Below are 20,213 nucleotides of genomic sequence, written 5' to 3'. Positions count from 1 at the left end.
TATACGTTTTTACAAAGCAGCCCAATTATTTAATGTACTCCAGGAGACAAAGAAGGAGCTGTGCAAGGAGATATTACTCAGGTGATTTCTGTCAGCAGACATTCTCCATTTCAATTGAAAAAAGTCTGTCCTTAAAGGATCAGAGTGCTGCTTCTAGCAGTCTTAAAAAACACCTGGGAATAAATCTGAATAAAATGAGAAAGGACAATTGGAGGGCTGCGTCAATTAAGACTTTTTAATGGGGTTTTTAATTTTTTTTAGGCTACTGGACATTATACATCATACATGGATGGAAAGTTACATACTAATTGCTTCACTGTATCTACAACTTTTATAAGTATGTCAATATACTACGTCTAATACTAATGCTACTACTAGTAATATAACTACTGAGCGATTGGAAACTGGTCTGAGAACAGCTGGAAAGACGCGGAACTCTGAATTAAGTCACATCCGCTTTCAGTCTCGAACAACCGCCACCAAAATGGCGAAGATCGCCAAAACGCACGAAGGTAAATTACTGCTAAAACCTCCATAAATATGTTCTGTTTTACCATGTATTTTGCTTTATGGTGTCAGTAAATATTGCGGTGAATTTTTTGGTATTTCTGTTGACGGTAATGCTCCTGTTTATTTGCGAAAAAGGCGATAAGCACCAGGCCTTATACGACGCAACGCGGAGCTTTAGATAATGGCGCTGGTGGTTAGTGCTTAGCTTTCTTGTTAGCTGGAGTGGACTATTTTTCTCTGCTTATTGCACAGTTGCATGCAATAGTAGGCGCCATTTGGGCTTTTTGTCTTGGTCAGATACGTCTTTAAGCGAGTATTACTTGTTGTTGTTACTGTGTAATCCAAGGGATGGTAATTCTTTAACGTCTCAGTGATTCTCGTGGCTAACCGAGTTAGCATTAGCAACCTCTAACAAGCGTTTACCATGCCTACAGCAATTCGTGTTCGGCAGCAGACTCTGATATTAGCTTCAAAATCGGTGTTCTGTAGCAAGTATTGGTAATAGTTAACCCTTTTATGTAAAATATTCTAATTCACTTTTTGGACACGACTTAACGGAGAGTTACATGACCCAATTTGTTTGTGAAAGCAGAAATTATGATGTCAGTAACGTTTATTTTTAAAGCGCTTTTCACAGGCGTGCATTCATAAAGCCCTGTACTGCAAAATAGAATAAAATAAATACATAAGATTAAAGCAACCTCACAGTAAAGTAAATAAACAGAGTGAGCCAAACTTAATTGTAGTGCGGGACTGTTCCAATGTCTTCGAACAGATCATGTTTACATCAAAAACTACAGTCACATACGGTGATATTAACAAGCAGAGTGTAAGGAAGTATTTAAGCTTGATTTAAGCTGTGAAAGCGCAAATAAAGGCCTGTTTGCTTGTCTTTGCCAATCAGTCCAATTCTCTGTGTGGGGTTAAAGCATTTTTTAACGACTAAATCTCTTTCAGAGCATCGTTTGCAAGTACAATACCCCATCTGTTTTTTCTCCTTGCTAAGAAACACTGAAGATCCTCCTAATTAAATGTACAAAAATTCCACAATGAAGAGCTAAAGGCTTTTTTCTTTTTCCTTTTATGAAGCATTCCTTTGTTTCCCTGTGCCAAGGGATGAACTAAATTTTTTTTTTTTTTTTTTAAAAAAGGAAAAATATATGGGCAAATTTTACAGTACGCTCTATCACACTGGTTTTACACCCTTATCCAGCACAAACTGAAGTCATGCCTCAGATAAATTTCAGTAAATATAATATTTATAGATTCCATTCACCACTGCTGATATTGGGGTGTATGTCAGTCATCCATGCTTACCTATACAGGTAGTTTCTCACAATGTTTCCTTGTGCCCCTACAGATATCGAGGCCCAGATCCTGGAGATCCAGGGGATGAAGGCCTCCCTGCTGGAGGATGGAGAGCAGGGAGTGGGCCTGATCTCCACTGGCGTTTTTGACCCAGAGATCTATGAAGGCAGCGACAGTCGCTTTGCAGGATACGTTACTTCCATTGCTGCCAATGAGCAAGAGGAGGCAAGTATTTGATTTTTTTTTTCCTTTTCCAAATCAAACAAAGTAGCTTCTTCCAAGAATGCTGTTTTGTGAGCCACAGGTTGTCCTTTGTCAGTTTTGTAAGGAGCTTGACTGCTCCCCTCTGCTTGCTTTGGGGATTTGAGGAGAATCTTGCCAGTTTGGCAAGATTTGAATAGACTCATTTATTCTCTTTCTTACCTCAGGACGATGAAGATGATACGTCAACAAGCTTGTTGGGACAAAAGAAGCCAGGGTACCACGCGCCGGTGGCAATACTTAATGCCATTCCTCAGTCAGATGAACAGGTATGTTCATTCACTGTTTGGGCTAAATTCCAGTTAAAACGGGATCTAATTTTTTAAATGAAAAAACAGGCTTGTACAAAATCCTATTTTACTAATCATCGCATGTTTTGTGCTTAATCTTTGCAGTACGACCCATTTGCAGAGCATCGTCCACAGAAGATTGCAGAGCGGGAGGATGAATACAAGGCTCGGCGCAGACAGATGATCATCTCTCCTGAGCGTCTCGACCCCTTTGCAGATGGTAAATTTTGTTCTTTTGTGACCTTTTTACATCTTCCCAAGTTCCTTGCCTCCTCCCCCTTTTTTCTTTTTGTTTTCTTTTTTTTTTTCTGTTTTTTGCACCAATAGTTTTTACTGTTCAACCCTTCGACCACAATGCAATAGCTTGCCTCCCAGACTCAATGCCTTCCCTGTGGTCAATCCTTTCCTCAATGTACATTTTGTGTCGCTGTTTTTCTCCCACTATAAATTTCCAACTGTTTCCAACAAATGTCAGTGTGGGCTCACAATTCATTTCCATAATTGCAGTTTGGGACAGTGTTGTTGGGATTTTAATTTGGTGCATGCATTAAAGGTATTATAGGGTTACCATGCTTTTCAGGGGGAGAGGTGGTTAGGTGTTTATTGCCTAACAAACATGGGTTGCAGATGGGTTGTGTGTGGGTCGAAGGGTTAACAACCCAATGTGATTTATGATGGGAAAGTGCAGTGTCCACTTGTGACAGAAGTTGAGGATGAAGGTTAGCTCATTTAGCTGCCCACGTCCTGTGCTTTACCACACTGGGCACAGCTTTATAGGTGAATATAAAATATATAAGAGGAATATTATTAATATGCTCTGGTGGTAGTTGAACCAGAAGCATAATTTTATTTTCTTTAAGAGTTAACAGAGAAACTTGAGAGATTTATTATCTGGATGCAGTAACATGACTTGTCAAACTGCAAATTGTCTTGGGCCTCAGCGTAACGCGCTGCCTAACAAGTAGGGCTGTCCCGAATATCAGATTTTTGAGCTACAGCAATTCAGAGTTGATCAAACTTTGTGTTTTTCAGATTTTATGAGTGTGATGTTAAACATAATCGGTCAGAAATTTGAGTGAAGCGTAGTACAGCAAGAACGTTCATATTTATCCTCCTAAGACACTAACTCTTTCATGGCATGCATTTTTAATTTCTCTTTGCTGTTTGGGCTGATTGGGACCTGACGAATGTAAAAACAAAGAATTACAGGGATTTTTTATTTATTTATTTTTTAATAATTTTTGTTTCTGAAAAAAATTAGATCCATATATGAGCACATTGGCTTTTAATTTTGATAGAACAGTGGCAGTATAATGTCCTCGTAAGTGGATATCAGGTCCTTGTAGAGCAAAATTTAGTATTTTGGTCTAGACAACCCAAAATGTGATGTCCACATATGTGGACGCCAGGAGGCTAAAAATGTTAAGTGGTATGAATTTGAAATGCTTAAGTAAGCTAAGCATGATCATCACTGCTGTGACTGAGAAGGATGTCAGGTAGATGAGCTGAGATGGTACAGTTTTCCCCACATAATAAACATCCAGTGATTGTCTTGAGGAAGGAAGCATGGAGAATCGGCTTATTGTACGCTTCTGCTGTAAAAGACTCATGGGGTATTGTTGTCACCCTACTGGGTGGGTGGGCGGCCAGCGTGGGCACCACAAAGTTTCTGATTGCAATAACCTGAGAATGAGGTGACATGAGATTTGTACATTTATACCAAAGGTGCATCTACTAAGTGGATGAGAGGTAGCACTGAAAGCTGCCAGTATTTTTTTATTACTGTGGCAAAGTCAGACAAAATCACCACACGCATGTAAGGATAATCGCTGTGCTGGGATTGTGGTAGTATGTAAAAGGGTCATTGTAATAAAGTCAGAAGTTTAGGCTCCGTGGGTGCAGCTACCACAGCACAGCAAGGTGCTTTGTCATAGAGCAGTACTGTCCATTGACTTTCTGCATGTTGTAGCAGGGCTAAAAGTTGCTTATTTATAACAGTGAGGTGAGATGATCATTGTTGCAGTGTAGATTATTGTCACATTCTTATAATTCCATGTTGCTAAACTGAATACACACACAGTTCATACATTTCCAAATAGTGGAATATTCGGGTACAGCCCTAATGACAAGTTATTCTTTCCAATGTGGCCAGCTTTCCTACACATTTTCCTCATCTTTTAGGCTGAGCCTGTGTAGCTTATCATGACGACTAGTGCTCGGACTAAAAACCAGAAACTGTAGCTGTGAGCCAGCTATCTTACCTCTTTCCATATTTATTGCATCTTCACTTCCCCTGACACTGTGAGCTTAAATGGCCTGAATGTCTCAGGTTTGGTCTAGGTATATTCAACCTGCATGTAGAGAGAGCTCTTTGTACAAAGTTGTTGTTTCAGTAGAGTTTTATTTTACAACTCTCTCTGTAAAATAGAAATATGTTATCAAGAAAATTGTGTACCAAAATACCACAGGCCCATACTAACTGTCCTTAATTTCTCTCCTACAGCAGTACTGCTTTGCCAGTCCTGTACTGCACTCTGTTAAGGGTGCAGCAACTCATCCTGTGTAGGTTATGGGGAACACTGAGAACGGTGCACTTGTCAGTTTGGTCAGGGTCCATTGGCTGCTTGTTTTGGTGGGAGGCTGTGAGGGGAATCAGATGCAACCCAGCTACAACAAACCTCAGCCCTCCCAGCAGCCTCTTTTGAATTTGGCTTATCAGATTCCAACAACTTGACATAAAATATTCCCGTAATGGAAGCAGACTGCCCAAATATTTGATTACATAAATTTACCTCTGTCCCAAAAAGGAAGTCAAGATCTTGATGTATGATGTTTAAATAATGAGTCCATGTGACTCTGGTATTATCAATATTTTTTCTAGTTTTGAATGCAAACACTCACATTTGATTTTATTGTGCTAATGTCCTTCTTAGGCATAGCCTCAAAGTCTTGACTTCATATTTATCTGCTACTGTAAATACCTGGGAAACTGGACCAAAATATCATGGGATTTTTTTCTAGATTGTGCTAATACCCCAAGAAGATGCTTTATTTTTTTGCCTTAAATCAATGCATCACAATGGTATACTGTTGTGTGTGAGTTCAAACCCTTTTCCAAAGTGTTACTAATGGTAAAGAGAAATTTTCTAGGCTTCTTTTCTGCCGGTTGAAGTCTGACTGCAGATGGACCCTTGGCACTGAAAGTGTACGTATTCTGAAGAGCACAGCCCAGGACCCCTGCATCAGTGATGGCTATACTTCTTAATCCACTTAAAGAAAACACCACAACCTCAGCTCTTCTTTCTATGTATCTTCTTGTTTTTCATTAGAATGCTATGACTGTATGTAAGAAAGCCAAATGTACATTTGTATGTAATTTATTAGGACTGTCAGTCAGCTGTTTATCAGAGCAGGAACATAAGTTAAACTGTTGGTAACAAGAGTCAGGGTTAGCTGGCTGTGTTTGTGCTTGCTGTGTTTGGAATAACTCGGGGTTATGGAGTGTACGCTCATGAGTATCCTATGTTCTTGTTCATGCTCTTTCGCGCAGGGGGCAAAACACCGGATCCCAAGCTGCAGGTTAGGTCGTATGTGGACGTCATGTTGGAGCAGAACCTGTCCAAAGAGGAGGTAAGATGCTGTTTATCTACACATTGTCATCAGATATCAGAAACGGTCAGATGACAGTCCTTTAAGGCTAATTTTAACTAAACCTGGAAAAATAAACACTCCTTGTAAATCCTTCTTTCCTGCTTGATGTGTTTATATGGTTGGCAAACCAACACAGTGTCTGTAAAAATATCAGATCACTGCCACAAAGATGATCTGGTATAGTGAGGACTCATCTCCACTGTACTTGCAGTGGTCCCTTTTCTTCTCTTGAAGCGCTTCTTCCATTAATACCGACTCTGATCTGATCGGCTCATCTCGTTTTTCAGTATAATCGAGTACCACGTAATGTGTGTGGGGTTGTTATAGCAATGTGGCTGTACGTCCCATGTTATTTGTATGCGAAATGAACACCACAACAAAGGTGAACGTCAAGATGACGGCATACCTGCTGCTCGGTCTGTGGCTTTTCATCAGACTCATCATCAGGGACCGCGGTGTTGTTTCTGTGTAGCCGATTCCCTCGTTCCTGGATTTCAAAAATGGCAGGAGGCACTCATGACTCCTTGAGTGATGCCACTGCAGCGTGGCAGCGCCACATTTTAGTACCCGCTCCGATCACTTGGACACCCTGCCAAGCAGGTACTAAAAAATGGTACAGGCACTAAGGTTTAATTGAAAACTGTGCCAAACCGTGATGAGTCGATCCGAGTAGGAACTAATGGAAAAGGGGCTATAACTGCAACCTGCCACAAATGGAGGACTTCATTTACTGCTACCCTCAAACTCAGTATGGCTGCAGAACAAGGACTACTGTTACCAGCTGAAGTTCAGTGAATCCAAAGTTAATCCACAGAATGTGAGACTCCCTGTTGGAGTAGGTGCTTATGTCGCCAAGTTATTAGTCATAAAGTAATTGACAAATAAAATCTTTTCAGCGGAGAAAAATTTAAATTATTTCATCATTAATTTTAACAAAGTGTGTGCCATTCATATCCACACACGTGCACATGCAAACAACACCGCAGCACAAATCAAATCAAGCTTTTTGAGACTTATTGTCATCTGTATGAAATAATCCATAGGTGTTCAGTGGAGTTGAGCTCTTGGGTGTGAGGCTGTAACAGGATTCATAGAAATTTCATCATTTTCAAATGAGTTCTTTAAGCCTTTATGCCCTTGGCTGAACTGTTGACCTGCCTCTGTTTAGATAAAATGAACAGACACAGTCACCAGATATCTTTACAGTCTTTCATATCCATGAACTCTGTATTTATCCTGACATTTGTGCATCTGTTCATGTAGAGAGAGATTCGTCAGCAGCTGGCAGAGAAGGCCAAATCAGGGGACCTGAAAGCTGTTAATGGGTCTGCTGCTGCCCAAGCTGTCCCTAAACGTAAGCGTCGCTGGGACCAGACAGCTGACCAAACCCCCTCCAATGCTACACCCAAAAAGATGTCCAGCTGGGACCAAGCTGATGCCAGTGCTGAAGTAAGCTTAAAAAATATCACCCAGTAATAAAACATAAATCTGTCTTGCATATCAGTTTTCTCACTGATGTTTCTGGTCCCTTGCAGACTCCTGGACATACCCCTGCGCACACACCTTCAAACAGCCGATGGGATGAAACCCCCGGCCGCCCTAAAGGCAGTGAAACCCCAGGGGCCACTCCCAGTTCCCGAATGTGGGACCCGACTCCTAGCCACACACCTGCCGGTGCTGCCACACCAGGGAGAGACACGCCTGGCCATGCCACACCTGGTCACGGGGGAGCCACAGGAAGTGTTCGCAAAAACCGCTGGGACGAGACTCCAAAGACTGAGAGGGAGACCCCAGGACATGGGAGCGGCTGGGCTGAGACCCCAAGAACAGATAGAGGAGAAGAGTCAGTGGGCGAAACTCCAACTCCAGGAGCCAGTAAGAGGAAGTCTCGGTGGGATGAAACCCCTGCCAGCCAGATGGGCTCCTCAACACCACTTTTTACCCCAGGAAAAACTCCCATAGGCACACCAGCTATGGAATTGCAAACCCCAACTACAGGTAAACAGCCTTACTCTTTGTTTTTATTATTATTATTATTATTAGTCTTTCTTCTACTTGATTATAAACAATTAATCTCCCGTTTTCTTCAGCACACATGACTCCAGAGCAGCTGCAGGCATGGAGGTGGGAGAGAGAAATTGATGAGAGGAACCGACCTCTAACAGACGAGGAGCTGGATGCCATGTTCCCAGAGGGATACAAGGTCCACGTCTATTTGATGCATTTCATTTTCTAGCAACAAGCATTAGTGAAGGTCATTTATTAGACTGCAGTGCTGACAGGTGTTTTTCTTCACAGGTGTTGCCTCCTCCTGCAGGCTACGTGCCTATCCGTACCCCGGCCCGTAAGCTGGCAGCCACGCCCACACCTATTGGAGGCATGACGGGCTTCCATATGCAGGCAGAGGATCGCACCACAAAACAGATGAACGACCAGCCCTCAGGAAATCTCCCTTTCCTCAAACCTGATGACATCCAGTACTTTGACAAACTGCTGGTGAGCATCAGCAGGGATAAAATAATGGCACAGTCAGTGTGAACCAGGTGTTTGTTGTGTCTGAGGTTCATGGTTTTTGTCTTGCTGCTAGGTGGAGGTGGATGAGTCCACTCTGAGCCCCGAGGAGCAGAAAGAAAGGAAGATTATGAAGCTGCTGCTGAAGATTAAAAATGGAACTCCTCCCATGAGAAAGGTTGGTTTTTAATACTTTGATTAATCATTCTTGCTTGTGGCCAAACTTGAGCTTTGGAACAGCATTAAAGTTTCCAGTTACAAGATCAACACCCAGCGCTGAGGTTTTGTGGCTACAGGGTGAATATTTGCTCGCTACACAACGTTCTCTCTGAGGAGCTGCTGCCTACAGCAGAGGTCACAGTGTAGACATTCATGCTCTGCGTTGAGCTACACACAGAAACCATCCGGTCTCATCTTATCATGAGAAGTACCAGGTTCCTCTAGAGTTTTAATCACTGTTCACAGAGGAAAAAAACCCCAGCTTCAAATCTGACTTTTAAAAAAGTTTTGCTGATTTTTGCCCCAAAATAAGATTTTAAAAAGCTTTTCCTGTCTGCAAGTTATAAGTCTGTCACCATCTTTGTAGAGTTCTCAATCAGGTTTTGTTTCAGGTTTCTTTGAGTATGAAGTCTCTTTTGTGTTGTTTAGTAACAGATTTGCCAAATATACTTCAGAATTTGACCATTATCTGACTGGCTGACCTTCTTTCCTCTTAGGCTGCTCTGCGTCAGATCACAGATAAGGCTCGTGAATTCGGCGCAGGTCCCCTGTTCAACCAGATCCTGCCCCTGCTCATGTCCCCCACCCTGGAGGATCAGGAGCGCCATCTTTTGGTTAAAGTCATTGACCGCATTCTCTACAAACTGGATGACCTGGTCCGACCATATGTTCACAAGGTGGGCTCAATGTGAACGATCATCTGTGACAGCTCAGTTTAAATGTTCAGTGGTTTCTCAGTGTCTTTGACAATCTAAATGTCCTTTTTCTGCATGCAGATCCTGGTGGTTATTGAGCCGCTGCTCATCGATGAAGACTATTATGCCAGAGTGGAAGGCAGAGAGATCATCTCTAACTTGGCAAAGGTAACATGGAGCACCTTATTCTTTTTGTCTTTTTATCCCATAAACTATATGGACTGTGGTTTGTGCGAACCATTCTCGCCTGTTCAGCCAGTCCGTGGTCAGATCAGGGCTAGTCGTTCGCTAGATTAATACCAGCATGAGAGCTAGCAGATGTGACTTTTATGCCTCGTCTGTTCTCAACCTGCACCCGCTGGTTACAATCCGCCATCATTAGCTGTTTATGTTCTGTCACCATGTCTGCTCAGCATATATCTGATCTGTAGCAGTATTTAAAGTTGGCTCGAGACACGTTTGTGTGATTAAATGATTGAAAGTTTGCCGTCTTTCCTCTGTGTGTCTCAGGCTGCTGGTTTAGCTACTATGATCTCCACGATGCGACCTGATATTGACAACATGGACGAGTACGTCAGAAACACCACCGCCCGAGCCTTTGCTGTTGTAGCCTCCGCCCTCGGGATCCCCTCTCTCCTCCCTTTCCTGAAAGCTGTGTGTAAAAGCAAGAAGTCCTGGCAGGCTCGGCACACAGGCATCAAGATTGTGCAGCAAATCGCCATCCTCATGGGCTGCGCCATTCTGCCTCATCTTCGCAGTTTGGTCGAGATTATTGAACATGGTAAGTGAACTTAAACTGTTCGTAGAGTTAAATAGTACAGAGTTCAAAGCACTGCCATCCACAGGCTTATTATGTGGATGAGTTAGTTCTCAGTTTGTGAATTTGAACAGAATGCAGGTGTACACCTTTAACTATTCTAACTAGTAAATGCGTAACTGCTAATTTGCCCAGTTTTTCATTCACATGAGATGTTTTGTTTTGAGTATATGTGGTTTGCTGTTGTTTAAAATGCACTGGAGCTCTGACCATCGACTATTCGACTCTGCAGGGCTTGTGGATGAGCAGCAGAAGGTGAGGACCATCAGTGCCCTGGCTATAGCTGCCCTGGCTGAAGCTGCCACACCATACGGTATCGAGTCCTTTGACTCTGTGCTGAAGCCACTGTGGAAAGGCATCAGGCAACACAGAGGAAAGGTGAGCAGGAAATTTGGAAAAAGCATTCACAGCATTGAGCGCAAGATCAGCACCCAGCACTAAGCCTGACTGTGGCTGCAGTGTGAATACTTGCTTGCTATAGAGTCTCCTCAAAGGAGCTGCTGCTGTCAGCAGAGGTCTAATGAGAGACCATTAATGTGCTGCTGGGAGCGTCGGACATTACCAGTTATTGTAAAGGGAAAATATGTGAAACATGTCTGCGATTGTCTTATGTTATCCCCTTTGGTCACCAGGGTCTGGCTGCTTTCCTCAAAGCTATTGGTTACCTCATCCCACTGATGGATGCTGAGTATGCAAACTACTACACCAGAGAGGTGATGCTGATCCTCATCAGAGAGTTTCAGTCCCCTGACGAGGAGATGAAAAAGATTGTGCTCAAGGTAAGGAGACAGTCTGTGAGGAAGCACCTCCAAACTATCAACTAACTTCCTGTAACTTGTTCTCACCTCTTCAGCCACACAGGTGATGAACATTGTTTGCTACATGAGCACCAGGATTGCCAGAGCAGCTGCTAGCATGTCCCCTCTGCTGTCTTTCTGCACCCATTGGTTACATTAACGTATCTTTCTGGATGTCACAAGAAACTCATCAGTTTTCCTTCTGTCTTGCCTCATAGGTAGTGAAGCAGTGCTGTGGCACAGATGGTGTCGAGGCCAACTACATCAAGACTGAAATCCTGCCCCCCTTCTTCAAGCATTTCTGGCAGCACAGGATGGCTCTGGACAGACGCAACTACAGACAGGTTCGCGAAACATTCTTTAGCTTCAAATATATTTGAAAATCTAATATTGTCAAAATAGCTTAGAAAAGGAAATGTGTGGTTGGCTCTTTTTCCTAAAACTGCTGATCTTAGCCCGTTTGTGGGTTTTTTGTTTTTGTTTTGTGTTTTGGATGTATGAGATTAGGGCTGCCACAAACGATTATTTTGATAGTCAGCTAGTCACTGATTATTTTTGCGATTAGTCGACTAATCAGATTATGCGTCCATTGGACGTAAAACGTACAGCTTATTGAACCAGCATGTATCAAGTTTCAAGTTTTATTTGTCATATGCAAGTTAGCACAGGGTCAACATTGCAATGAAATGTGTTTGACGAGCAGCAGTCACTCAGCAGCATGATACAGTACAGAAAATATAATAAAATATAATAAAATAAAACATAAAAATCTAAAAATAGTAAGGAGCTAAATATTAGAGAGACATGGTAAAAGAGAAAAGATGACTAAATATATATATGTATCTATAAATATAAATATATGTACACTAGTGATTAAATAAGAAAATCTTGAAAAGAAATATGACGGGAGGGCAGATGGGATATTGCACAGGAATGAGCAGCAGAAAATTACAGTATTGCACTTTAAATATAAATATCAATGACAATAAAGTGAAGTGACCAGTGCAGATTAAACAGAGTACTTGTGAAGCTGCAGGGTAGCTTCTGAGTGCTGTGTTGTGTGTGTTTAAGTGTTGTGGTTGAGGTGTCGTACGGCTTGGTGGTAAAAACTGTTTTTAAGTCTTGTAGTCCGAGCAGACAGACTCCTGTAACGTCTGCCAGATGGTAACAAGGAGAACAGCTGATGTGCTGGGTGGCTGTGGTCCTTGATGATGCTGTGTGCTTTACGGAGGCATCGCTGGAGGTAAATGTCCTGAATGGCAGGAAGCCTCGTGCCAGTGATGTGCTCTGCTGCCTTCACCACCCTCTGTAGTGCTTTACGGCTGCTGGCAGAGCAGCTTCCGTACCAAACTGTGATGCAGCTCGTCAGCAAGCTCTCAATTGCACACCTGTAAAAATTTGAGGTGATGTTGGCGTTCATGCTAAACTTCCTCAGCCTCCTCAGGAAGTAAAGCCGCTGGCGAGCTTTCCTGATAGCAGTGTCTCTGTGAAGGGTCCAGGAGAAGTCCTCGGTGATGTTGACTCCAAGGAACTTGAAGCTGCTGACCCTTTCGACCTTGACACCGTTGATGTGGATGGGCTGGTGTTCTCTGACTGGTCGTGTCCGGTAGTCCACTATCATCTCTCTAGTTTTGCTGATGTTGAGAGTCAGGTTATTTTCCAGACACCACTCGTACAGCGCCATCACCTCCTCTCTATAGGCCGTCTCATCATTGCCTGTGATGAGGCCTATGATGGTTGTGTCATCAGCAAACTTGATGATGGTGTTGGACTCGTGTTTAGCAACACAGTCGTGTGTGAACAGGGAATATAGGAGGGGGCTAAGCACACAACCCTGTGGCGTACCTGTGTTTAAGATGAGTGATGAGGAGGTGTGCTTACCAACTCTCACCACCTGGGGCCTGTTTGTGAGGAAGTTTAGAATCCATCTGCAGATCGGTGTTCCCAGCCCAAGGTCGACGAGCTTCGTGGCAAGTTTCGAGGGGATGATGGTGTTAAATGCAGAGCTGTAGTCGATGAAGAGCATCCTTGCATATGTATTCCCTTTTTCCAGGTGAGTGAGGGTGGTGTGCGTTGCCAGGGCGATGGCATCCTCTGTGGCTCTGTTTGTCCGATAGGCAAACTGAAGAGGGTCCAGTGTGTCAGGGAGGGAGGAGCAGATGTGACCTTTGACCAGCCGCTCCAGGCACTTCATGATGACGGATGTCAGTGCAACAGGACGGTAGTCATTCAGACAGGAGACCACTGATTTTTTGGGAACGGGAATGATGGTGGATGCTTTGAGGGCCGTGGGGACCACTGACTGCCTCAGGGAGAGGTTGAAGATGTTGGTGAACACCTCTGCCAGCTCGTCTGCACACACTCTGAGTAGCCGGCCTGGGATGCCGTCTGGTCCTGGAGCTTTGTGAGGATTTACCTTTTTAAAGGTCCATCTCACAGCTTCTGTTCTCAGAGTTAAAGTTGCAGCCTCACTGTCCTCCTGAGGGTAGAGGATCTGCTCTCTGTTGTCTGCATCAAAACGAGCATAGAAGTTGTTGAGCTCGTCTGCGAGAGATGCAGTGGGCTGAACACTGACTGTGTTGACCTTCTTGTAGTCAGTGATGCAGCGCAGTCCATTCCACAGTCGCCTGGTGTCAAAGCTGTGGTAGCTGGACTCCATTTTGTCCCTGTAGTCCTTTCTGGCCTTTTTTATGGACTTTCGGAGGTCATACCTGGCTGCTTTATAAGCATCAGCATCCCCGGAGTTGAAGGCAGAGGTCCGCACTTTTAGCTTGGCGCGAACGTCTTTATTTACCCAGGGTTTCTGATTTGGATATATGCGGACAGTGGTTTTTGTGATGATATCATCCATGCACTTTCCAATATATCCAATGACAGAGTCTGTGAGTTCATTGATGTTGCCATCAGCTGCATCCACAAATATCTGCCAGTCAGTTGTCTCAAAGCAGTCCTGCAGGACCTCCTCAGCCTCACTGTCCCATTTGTAAATAACCCTGGAAGCTGGTTTTTCCTGTTTCAGTCTTTGTCTGTATGCAGGCAGCAGCAGTATGGAACAATGGTCTGCCTTACCAAAAGCTGGGCGGGGGAGGGGTTTGTAGCACTCTTTGAATGGAGTGTAACAGTGGTCCAATGTTTGATCACCTCTTGTGGGGAAGGAGATGTGCTGATAGTATTTGGGGAGAACCTTCTTCATGTTGGCTCTGTTGAAGTCTCCCAGCACAATAAAGGCAGCTTCTGGATTATTGTTCTCAAGTCCAGTAATGATGTCATACAGTTCGTCCATAGCCGTAGTTTTATCAGCATGTGGAGGAATGTAAACAGCTGAGAGGAGAACTGAGCTGAACTCCCTCGGGAAGTAAAAAGGCCTGACTTTAATGGTCAGCAGCTCGAGGCTCTGAGAGCAGTAAGTTTTTAAGATACACACATCTCTAGCCCACAAGGAGTTAACCATAAAGCACACCCCTCCTCCCCTTTTCTTGCCTGAGTCCTTCGTTCGGTCTCCCCGGTAAACAGTGAATCCATCCGGCGTGATGGCGCAGTCGGGGACGCTGGGCTCCAGCCATGTCTCTGTGAAGGCCAGAACGCAGCAGTTCCTGATGTCTTGTTGGTGTTTAATCCGTGCACGCAGCTCGTCAAGTTTGTTGTCCAGAGACTGGAGATTCGCAAGCAGGATGCTGGGGAGAGGTGGCTTGCTGTTTCTCTGTCGCGTTCGGCACAAAACTCCGGCGCGTTTCCCCCTCTTTGTTTTCCCTCGACGTTGCGCAAGTAAACAAAGGATCCCAGGCACCAGAGCGTCCACGGAGTCTAAACCCGCTGTAAAGTCCGAACTGGCTGACGAACGTAGCTCCAAAAGCGTTTGTCTGTCATACCGAGTGTATGATCACGCTGTGCGCACAGAAATTGAAAGCAGAACAAAATAAATAATAACATTTTTGCTGAGATGACTGGGAGCTCTCGTCGGTGCAGCCATCTTACGGCGCAACCGTAAGTAGTATCTGCGGAAGTATCTGCTCTTATATAACTATCATTAGCTTACAGCTAGAAGTGTTTAAGGTATGTGCTAACTAAAAATAAAGACAAGATGATAGTTTATTAAATTTTAATGAAATTTGCAGATTGTTTTGGTGGAGTTTAATAAACTCAGCTGTCTGCTCCTTGCTATCTAAAATATAACAGGACACCGGAGTAAATTCTCGACCATCTCACACTTCTGATAATCAGTTGTCTGCTTGACGTTTATTCAGCTGTGTAAAAACTAACTTTAATCTCAGCCAAACCGATTTACTCAGGAACAAATAAAATACTGAAAAAAGACAAACAATAACATTTTTAAGTTATCTAAGTGACTTATATATGTTTAACCTGAGTAGCGAAAGACTGCGTTGGGTTTGAAAACGATTTGCCGGGAGTCCGGTGATCTTGAACCTTGAACCCCGGCTAGCTATCGAGCTAGTGGGTAACAGACATCTCCGAAAATGTTGGAGCGCTTTTGAAAATATGTGGTGTCTTGATAAACCGAGCAGATATTTGAGGTTTACACAGCAACATTCTCGCCTGAAAATATGTTAAACGTTTATTTTGTGACCCAGAAAGAATAATAAGAGTAATATTAAAACTAACTAGCTGCCGCCATTGTTGGAAACTGAGCTGGTATATAACCGACCCATCCTTCAAATCTGGGGAAATGAAGGGCGCATTTGTCGGCCGCATTTGTCGGAGTCTTTGAATTTGGACAGTCTTTGTCGTGTCGCTGTAATGTAATCGGTCTACAAATGCGGGCACTGGAGGATGCGGTTCCTGAATTTGGACACAGCTACAATACCGGGCACAGCTTCTTCTTCGGGGTTTAACGGCAGCTGGCATCCTTGTACATGCAGTGCTGCCATCTTCTGTTTCAGTCCCTTATTACGCTCTTAAATCCTACTACTCATTTCTGCTTCTTTTTGGATCTTGCAAAGCTTTAAACGACCCGTCGACTATTAAATTAGTCGTAGACGATTTTGATACTCGACGTAATCGTGACTAGTCGACTAATCGTGGCAGCCCTATATGAGATGAGCAATGCAATCTGTGTTAAGTGGAGTTAGTTATTTCCTGTAATTGCTTCAGCCGACTCTGTCGTCTGCCTGTCATGTGACTCTACCAGTGGAAAATAATGGTGTGCACAAAGTAGACCAACAGATCTGATCACACAACTCAAATAGACATTTAGGTTATAATCTAGTCGGCAGTTAAACACACCGTGTCCTTAGAGTTGTCTGAAGTTTTGCACACTCGTCTCAAGTTATTATCTCTTTGTCCAGCTGGTGGACACCACAGTGGAGTTGGCTAACAAAGTGGGAGCAGCAGAGATCATCTCACGTATCGTTGATGACCTGAAAGACGAGGCAGAACAGTACAGGAAGATGGTGATGGAGACCATTGAAAAAATCATGGGCAACTTGGGCGCAGCTGACATCGACCACAAGCTGGAGGAGCAGCTGATCGACGGTATTCTGTATGCCTTCCAGGAACAGACGACAGAGGTGAGAGGGAGTTATAGAGAAGTGGGGGTTGTTGTTTTTTTTCCACAATATTTTGTTTGTTTTGTTTCATACTCCACGCTCTTTGGTCTGCAGGATTCTGTCATGCTGAATGGTTTCGGTACAGTGGTGAATGCTCTTGGGAAGCGCGTGAAACCCTACCTGCCCCAGATCTGCGGTACGGTACTGTGGCGTCTCAACAACAAGTCGGCCAAGGTCCGTCAGCAAGCTGCTGACCTGATCTCCCGCACGGCCGTGGTCATGAAGACGTGCCAGGAGGTACACTCAGCCTATACAGCATCCGAGACAAATATGTAACAGAGTCCACACACTGACCTCTTCTGCTTGTCCCTGTCCCTGCAGGAGAAGCTGATGGGTCATTTGGGAGTCGTGCTGTACGAGTATCTGGGAGAGGAGTACCCTGAGGTGCTGGGCAGCATCCTTGGAGCGCTGAAGGCCATTGTGAACGTCATTGGTATGTAACCTTCACCGATCACAGGCGTATTTTATTGATAGGATGTAAATAAACGTCTTCACATTTGATCTCATCTTGGTTCCTGAACTTCACAGTTGTTAGTTTTGACTGCTTCCGTCTTCCTTTTGGAGCCAAAAGTGATCATCGTTACACAAGAGGGTGGAGTGCTTAGCTATCAGCTAACACTAGCAAGCAGCATTCATAAAGTGGACAGCTGTCTCACACAGATGCACATACCTGCTAATTTGTATTAGAACACTCACCACAACTGAAACAGAGCTGAAGGCGTAGCAGGCAGTTACAGGCGCGACCCTCCTAATTCTTGTATCTCGGTGGATGAGTTATAAAAAAATATTTAAAAATTAATTTGTAGAGCCCCTAGGCTCTGTACTAGGCTTTGGTACAGCGTTTGCCTGTCATTGAAGCTCGATAGCAATCAGTGCACCTTTGAGAGTTTGGTAGTAAAAATGTAGCAACAGCTACAGTAGCATCTTCCTACCTCTTGTTCTGTTCTAAGTAACAAAATTTACCTGCACCTCAGTCCCATCTCAGGGTGTGGAAAAGGACACGTGCTGATATCTGACCTCATTTTTAGGCATGCACAAGATGACCCCACCAATCAAAGACCTGCTTCCTCGTTTGACTCCCATCCTGAAGAACAGACATGAGAAAGTCCAGGAGAACTGCATCGACCTGGTGGGCAGGATCGCTGACAGGTCAGTTGTGACAAGCCTCAACCTCCCTCAAGGTTTGTGGATATGATTGTGTCCTTTTCTAACTTTTATGTGTATTTTTAGGGGTGCTGAGTACGTGTCTGCCAGGGAGTGGATGAGGATCTGTTTCGAGTTGCTGGAGTTGCTCAAGGCACACAAAAAGGCTATCCGCAGAGCCACCGTCAATACGTTTGGTTATATCGCCAAAGCCATCGGGTGAGTACCTTCTGTCACGTACACACCTTATACATGTAAGGTTTCATCTTCGTTTTGTCTCGGCTGTACACATTAAAGTGGATCTAAAATGTTTTTCTCTCTGACCTTCCTCCCTGCAGTCCTCACGATGTCTTGGCCACTCTGCTCAATAACCTTAAAGTCCAGGAGCGACAGAACAGGGTCTGCACGACCGTGGCCATCGCCATCGTTGCTGAGACCTGTTCACCCTTCACGGTGCTGCCGGCCCTAATGAACGAATACCGCGTGCCTGAGCTCAACGTGCAAAACGGTGTACTGAAGTCCCTCTCCTTCCTGTTCGAGTACATTGGAGAGATGGGCAAAGACTACATCTATGCTGTCACGCCGCTGCTGGAGGATGCTCTCATGGACAGGTATCAACACGGTTTAATTAAGACTGATTAGTTTTGATAAAAACTGTGGCAGGGGAAGTATTCATATCTTTACCCACACGTGAGGGTTAAAGACATCAGTGAATCCTGCACCTTATGTGTTTCTGTGTTCTGCCCCCCCCCCCTGCAGAGACCTGGTCCATAGACAGACAGCCAGCGCTGTGGTTCAGCACATGTCCCTCGGTGTCTACGGTTTTGGCTGTGAGGACTCCCTCAACCACTTGTTGAACTACGTGTGGCCCAACGTATTTGAGACGTCACCTCACGTCATCCAGGCTGTGATGGGCGCTTTGGAGGGGCTGAGGGTCGCTCTCGGGCCCTGCCGCATGCTGCAGTACTGCTTACAGGTCAGGAATTATGGGGAAAAAAAGAAAGAAAGATGTGTGTCAGGATTTTTGTCTGCACACTAGTGCTGTCAGCTAAAAGATTATTCATACAGAAAAGTCACGCAGATTCAAACATGCACATGTTACAACCACAAGAGAGCAGACCGGGACAAGAAATGGAGTTACTCGTACAGCTGCATTTTAATATAAACACGTCTCTTAAGAGCTACACAGTAAAGTTAAAGAGGGAGGATATTTGATAGAGCTCTGCTGTGTAAACATAGAGAAGTGTTCTTCTTTTACTCAGCACTAATCAGGAGTCACACATCACAAAGCTTAGCTCCATAAAGACTTTTTCATGAACCTATTCAGCTTTCATACAGCTGTAACCCTTTCACATATTTCTACAAACTACCAAAATGCAAAGTATTTTCCAATGTTGACCTTCTGTCAACATTGTAGATGCTGTTTACCTCGACCTCTTAATCTGAATTCACACTTTGTGTGTTACTACATGTGGCTAAATCATTTACTGGTTATACTCTACTCATCACCTGCAGTATAGAGTGTGTGAAGTGTAAAGCAATGAGAGCTGCATCTTGTATGCATGACAGAAGATTAGAGCTTCTTTAAGCCCTCAGCAGTGCTGGGATTTACAGCTGTTCCAGTGGAAATCCAGCTTTGCTCTCTGTGCTGCTTTTCACGAGTGAATATTTAATTCTTTCTTTAGAGAGAGATAAACAGAGACAAAGAGTCAGAAGCAGTTTTGACTAAGTTCTGGTCACCTGGGGGTTAAAATGGGCCTAACTTTAAAAGTTTGAATCATTGTGTTTGTATAAAGCGTAAACTCAAACTGTCTGGCGTTCTGCAGGGTCTGTTCCATCCAGCCAGGAAAGTGAGGGATGTCTACTGGAAGATCTACAACTCCATCTACATCGGCTCTCAGGACGCCCTGATTGCTCACTACCCACAGGTCTACAACGATGACAAAAATGTCTACGTCCGCTACGAGCTCGAATACACCTTGTAAATAAAAAAAATTCTCCCCCCAAGAAAAAAGAATACAAAAAAATCACACACTCTCATACACATACATACTTTTCTCCATCATTTATTTAGCAGCTGTGTTTGTCACATTCAGCTTCTCCTGTTCACTCAGAACTGGACATGAAAAGTAATCTTGTAGAGTCTGTATGTGTGGGGTTTTTGTTGTGTCCCCCCCCCCCCCCCTCTTTTTTTTTTTCTTCTTCTTCTTTTTTTTTTTTTAGTGTGCTGTAAGAAACAGCTGAAGTCAGACAAGCTATGATTTTTTTTTTTATTATTAAATAAGAGCAGTCTTTACAATGTTTTAAATCTGGGTTTGTTTCTCTTTGTGTCTTGATAATTGATAGGACTCAGTACCAGCCACACTTTTTCCATGTTTCACACCACCTCTGTTCTTATTAGATCCATGCTTTATTTAACTGAATAAAATGTTTGTGTATAAAAATCA

The 20,213-nt window shown here is 43.8% G+C and overlaps 1 protein-coding gene across 3 annotated transcripts; it reads left to right on the top strand.

Moving 5' to 3' along the window:
- Positions 1-398: 398 nt before the first annotated feature.
- Positions 399-20,213, top strand: sf3b1 (splicing factor 3b, subunit 1). Of its 3 annotated transcripts, XM_085134908.1 has the most exons (24): positions 399-512; positions 1,871-2,043; positions 2,247-2,348; positions 2,475-2,589; positions 5,920-5,999; positions 7,284-7,469; positions 7,556-8,018; positions 8,111-8,223; positions 8,319-8,516; positions 8,608-8,709; positions 9,248-9,427; positions 9,527-9,613; positions 9,956-10,226; positions 10,495-10,640; positions 10,895-11,041; positions 11,278-11,403; positions 16,363-16,584; positions 16,678-16,860; positions 16,945-17,056; positions 17,652-17,772; positions 17,854-17,985; positions 18,105-18,377; positions 18,526-18,742; positions 19,593-20,213. In XM_085134908.1, exons 1-24 carry the CDS (start codon positions 485-487, stop codon positions 19,749-19,751), a joined length of 3,936 nt encoding a protein of 1,311 aa, XP_084991034.1. In that variant the 5' UTR covers positions 399-484; the 3' UTR covers positions 19,752-20,213. The 3 variants fall into 3 exon arrangements, with proteins under 3 accessions (XP_084991034.1, XP_084991035.1, XP_084991036.1); XM_085134910.1 differs by lacking the exons at positions 399-512; positions 1,871-2,043; positions 2,247-2,348 and adding an exon at positions 5,520-5,574 and having other exon boundaries at positions 2,574-2,589; XM_085134909.1 differs by lacking the exons at positions 399-512; positions 1,871-2,043; positions 2,247-2,348 and having other exon boundaries at positions 2,475-5,574.

This window comes from Neolamprologus multifasciatus, chromosome 16, assembly GCF_963576455.1.
Source record: "Neolamprologus multifasciatus chromosome 16, fNeoMul1.2, whole genome shotgun sequence".
In the NCBI taxonomy this organism is placed as follows: domain Eukaryota; kingdom Metazoa; phylum Chordata; class Actinopteri; order Cichliformes; family Cichlidae; genus Neolamprologus; species Neolamprologus multifasciatus.
This window is presented reverse-complemented; position numbering and strand designations above follow the sequence as displayed.

Excerpts from the sequence above, each read along its gene's own strand:
- sf3b1 (XM_085134908.1), top strand. The coding sequence starts at position 485 with ATGGCGAAGATCGCCAAAACGCACGAAG. Across the intron at positions 10,641-10,894 it reads TCAGGCAACACAGAGGAAAG|GGTCTGGCTGCTTTCCTCAA; the intron begins GTGAGCAGGAAA and ends TTTGGTCACCAG. Across the intron at positions 11,404-16,362 it reads ACAGACGCAACTACAGACAG|CTGGTGGACACCACAGTGGA; the intron begins GTTCGCGAAACA and ends CTCTTTGTCCAG.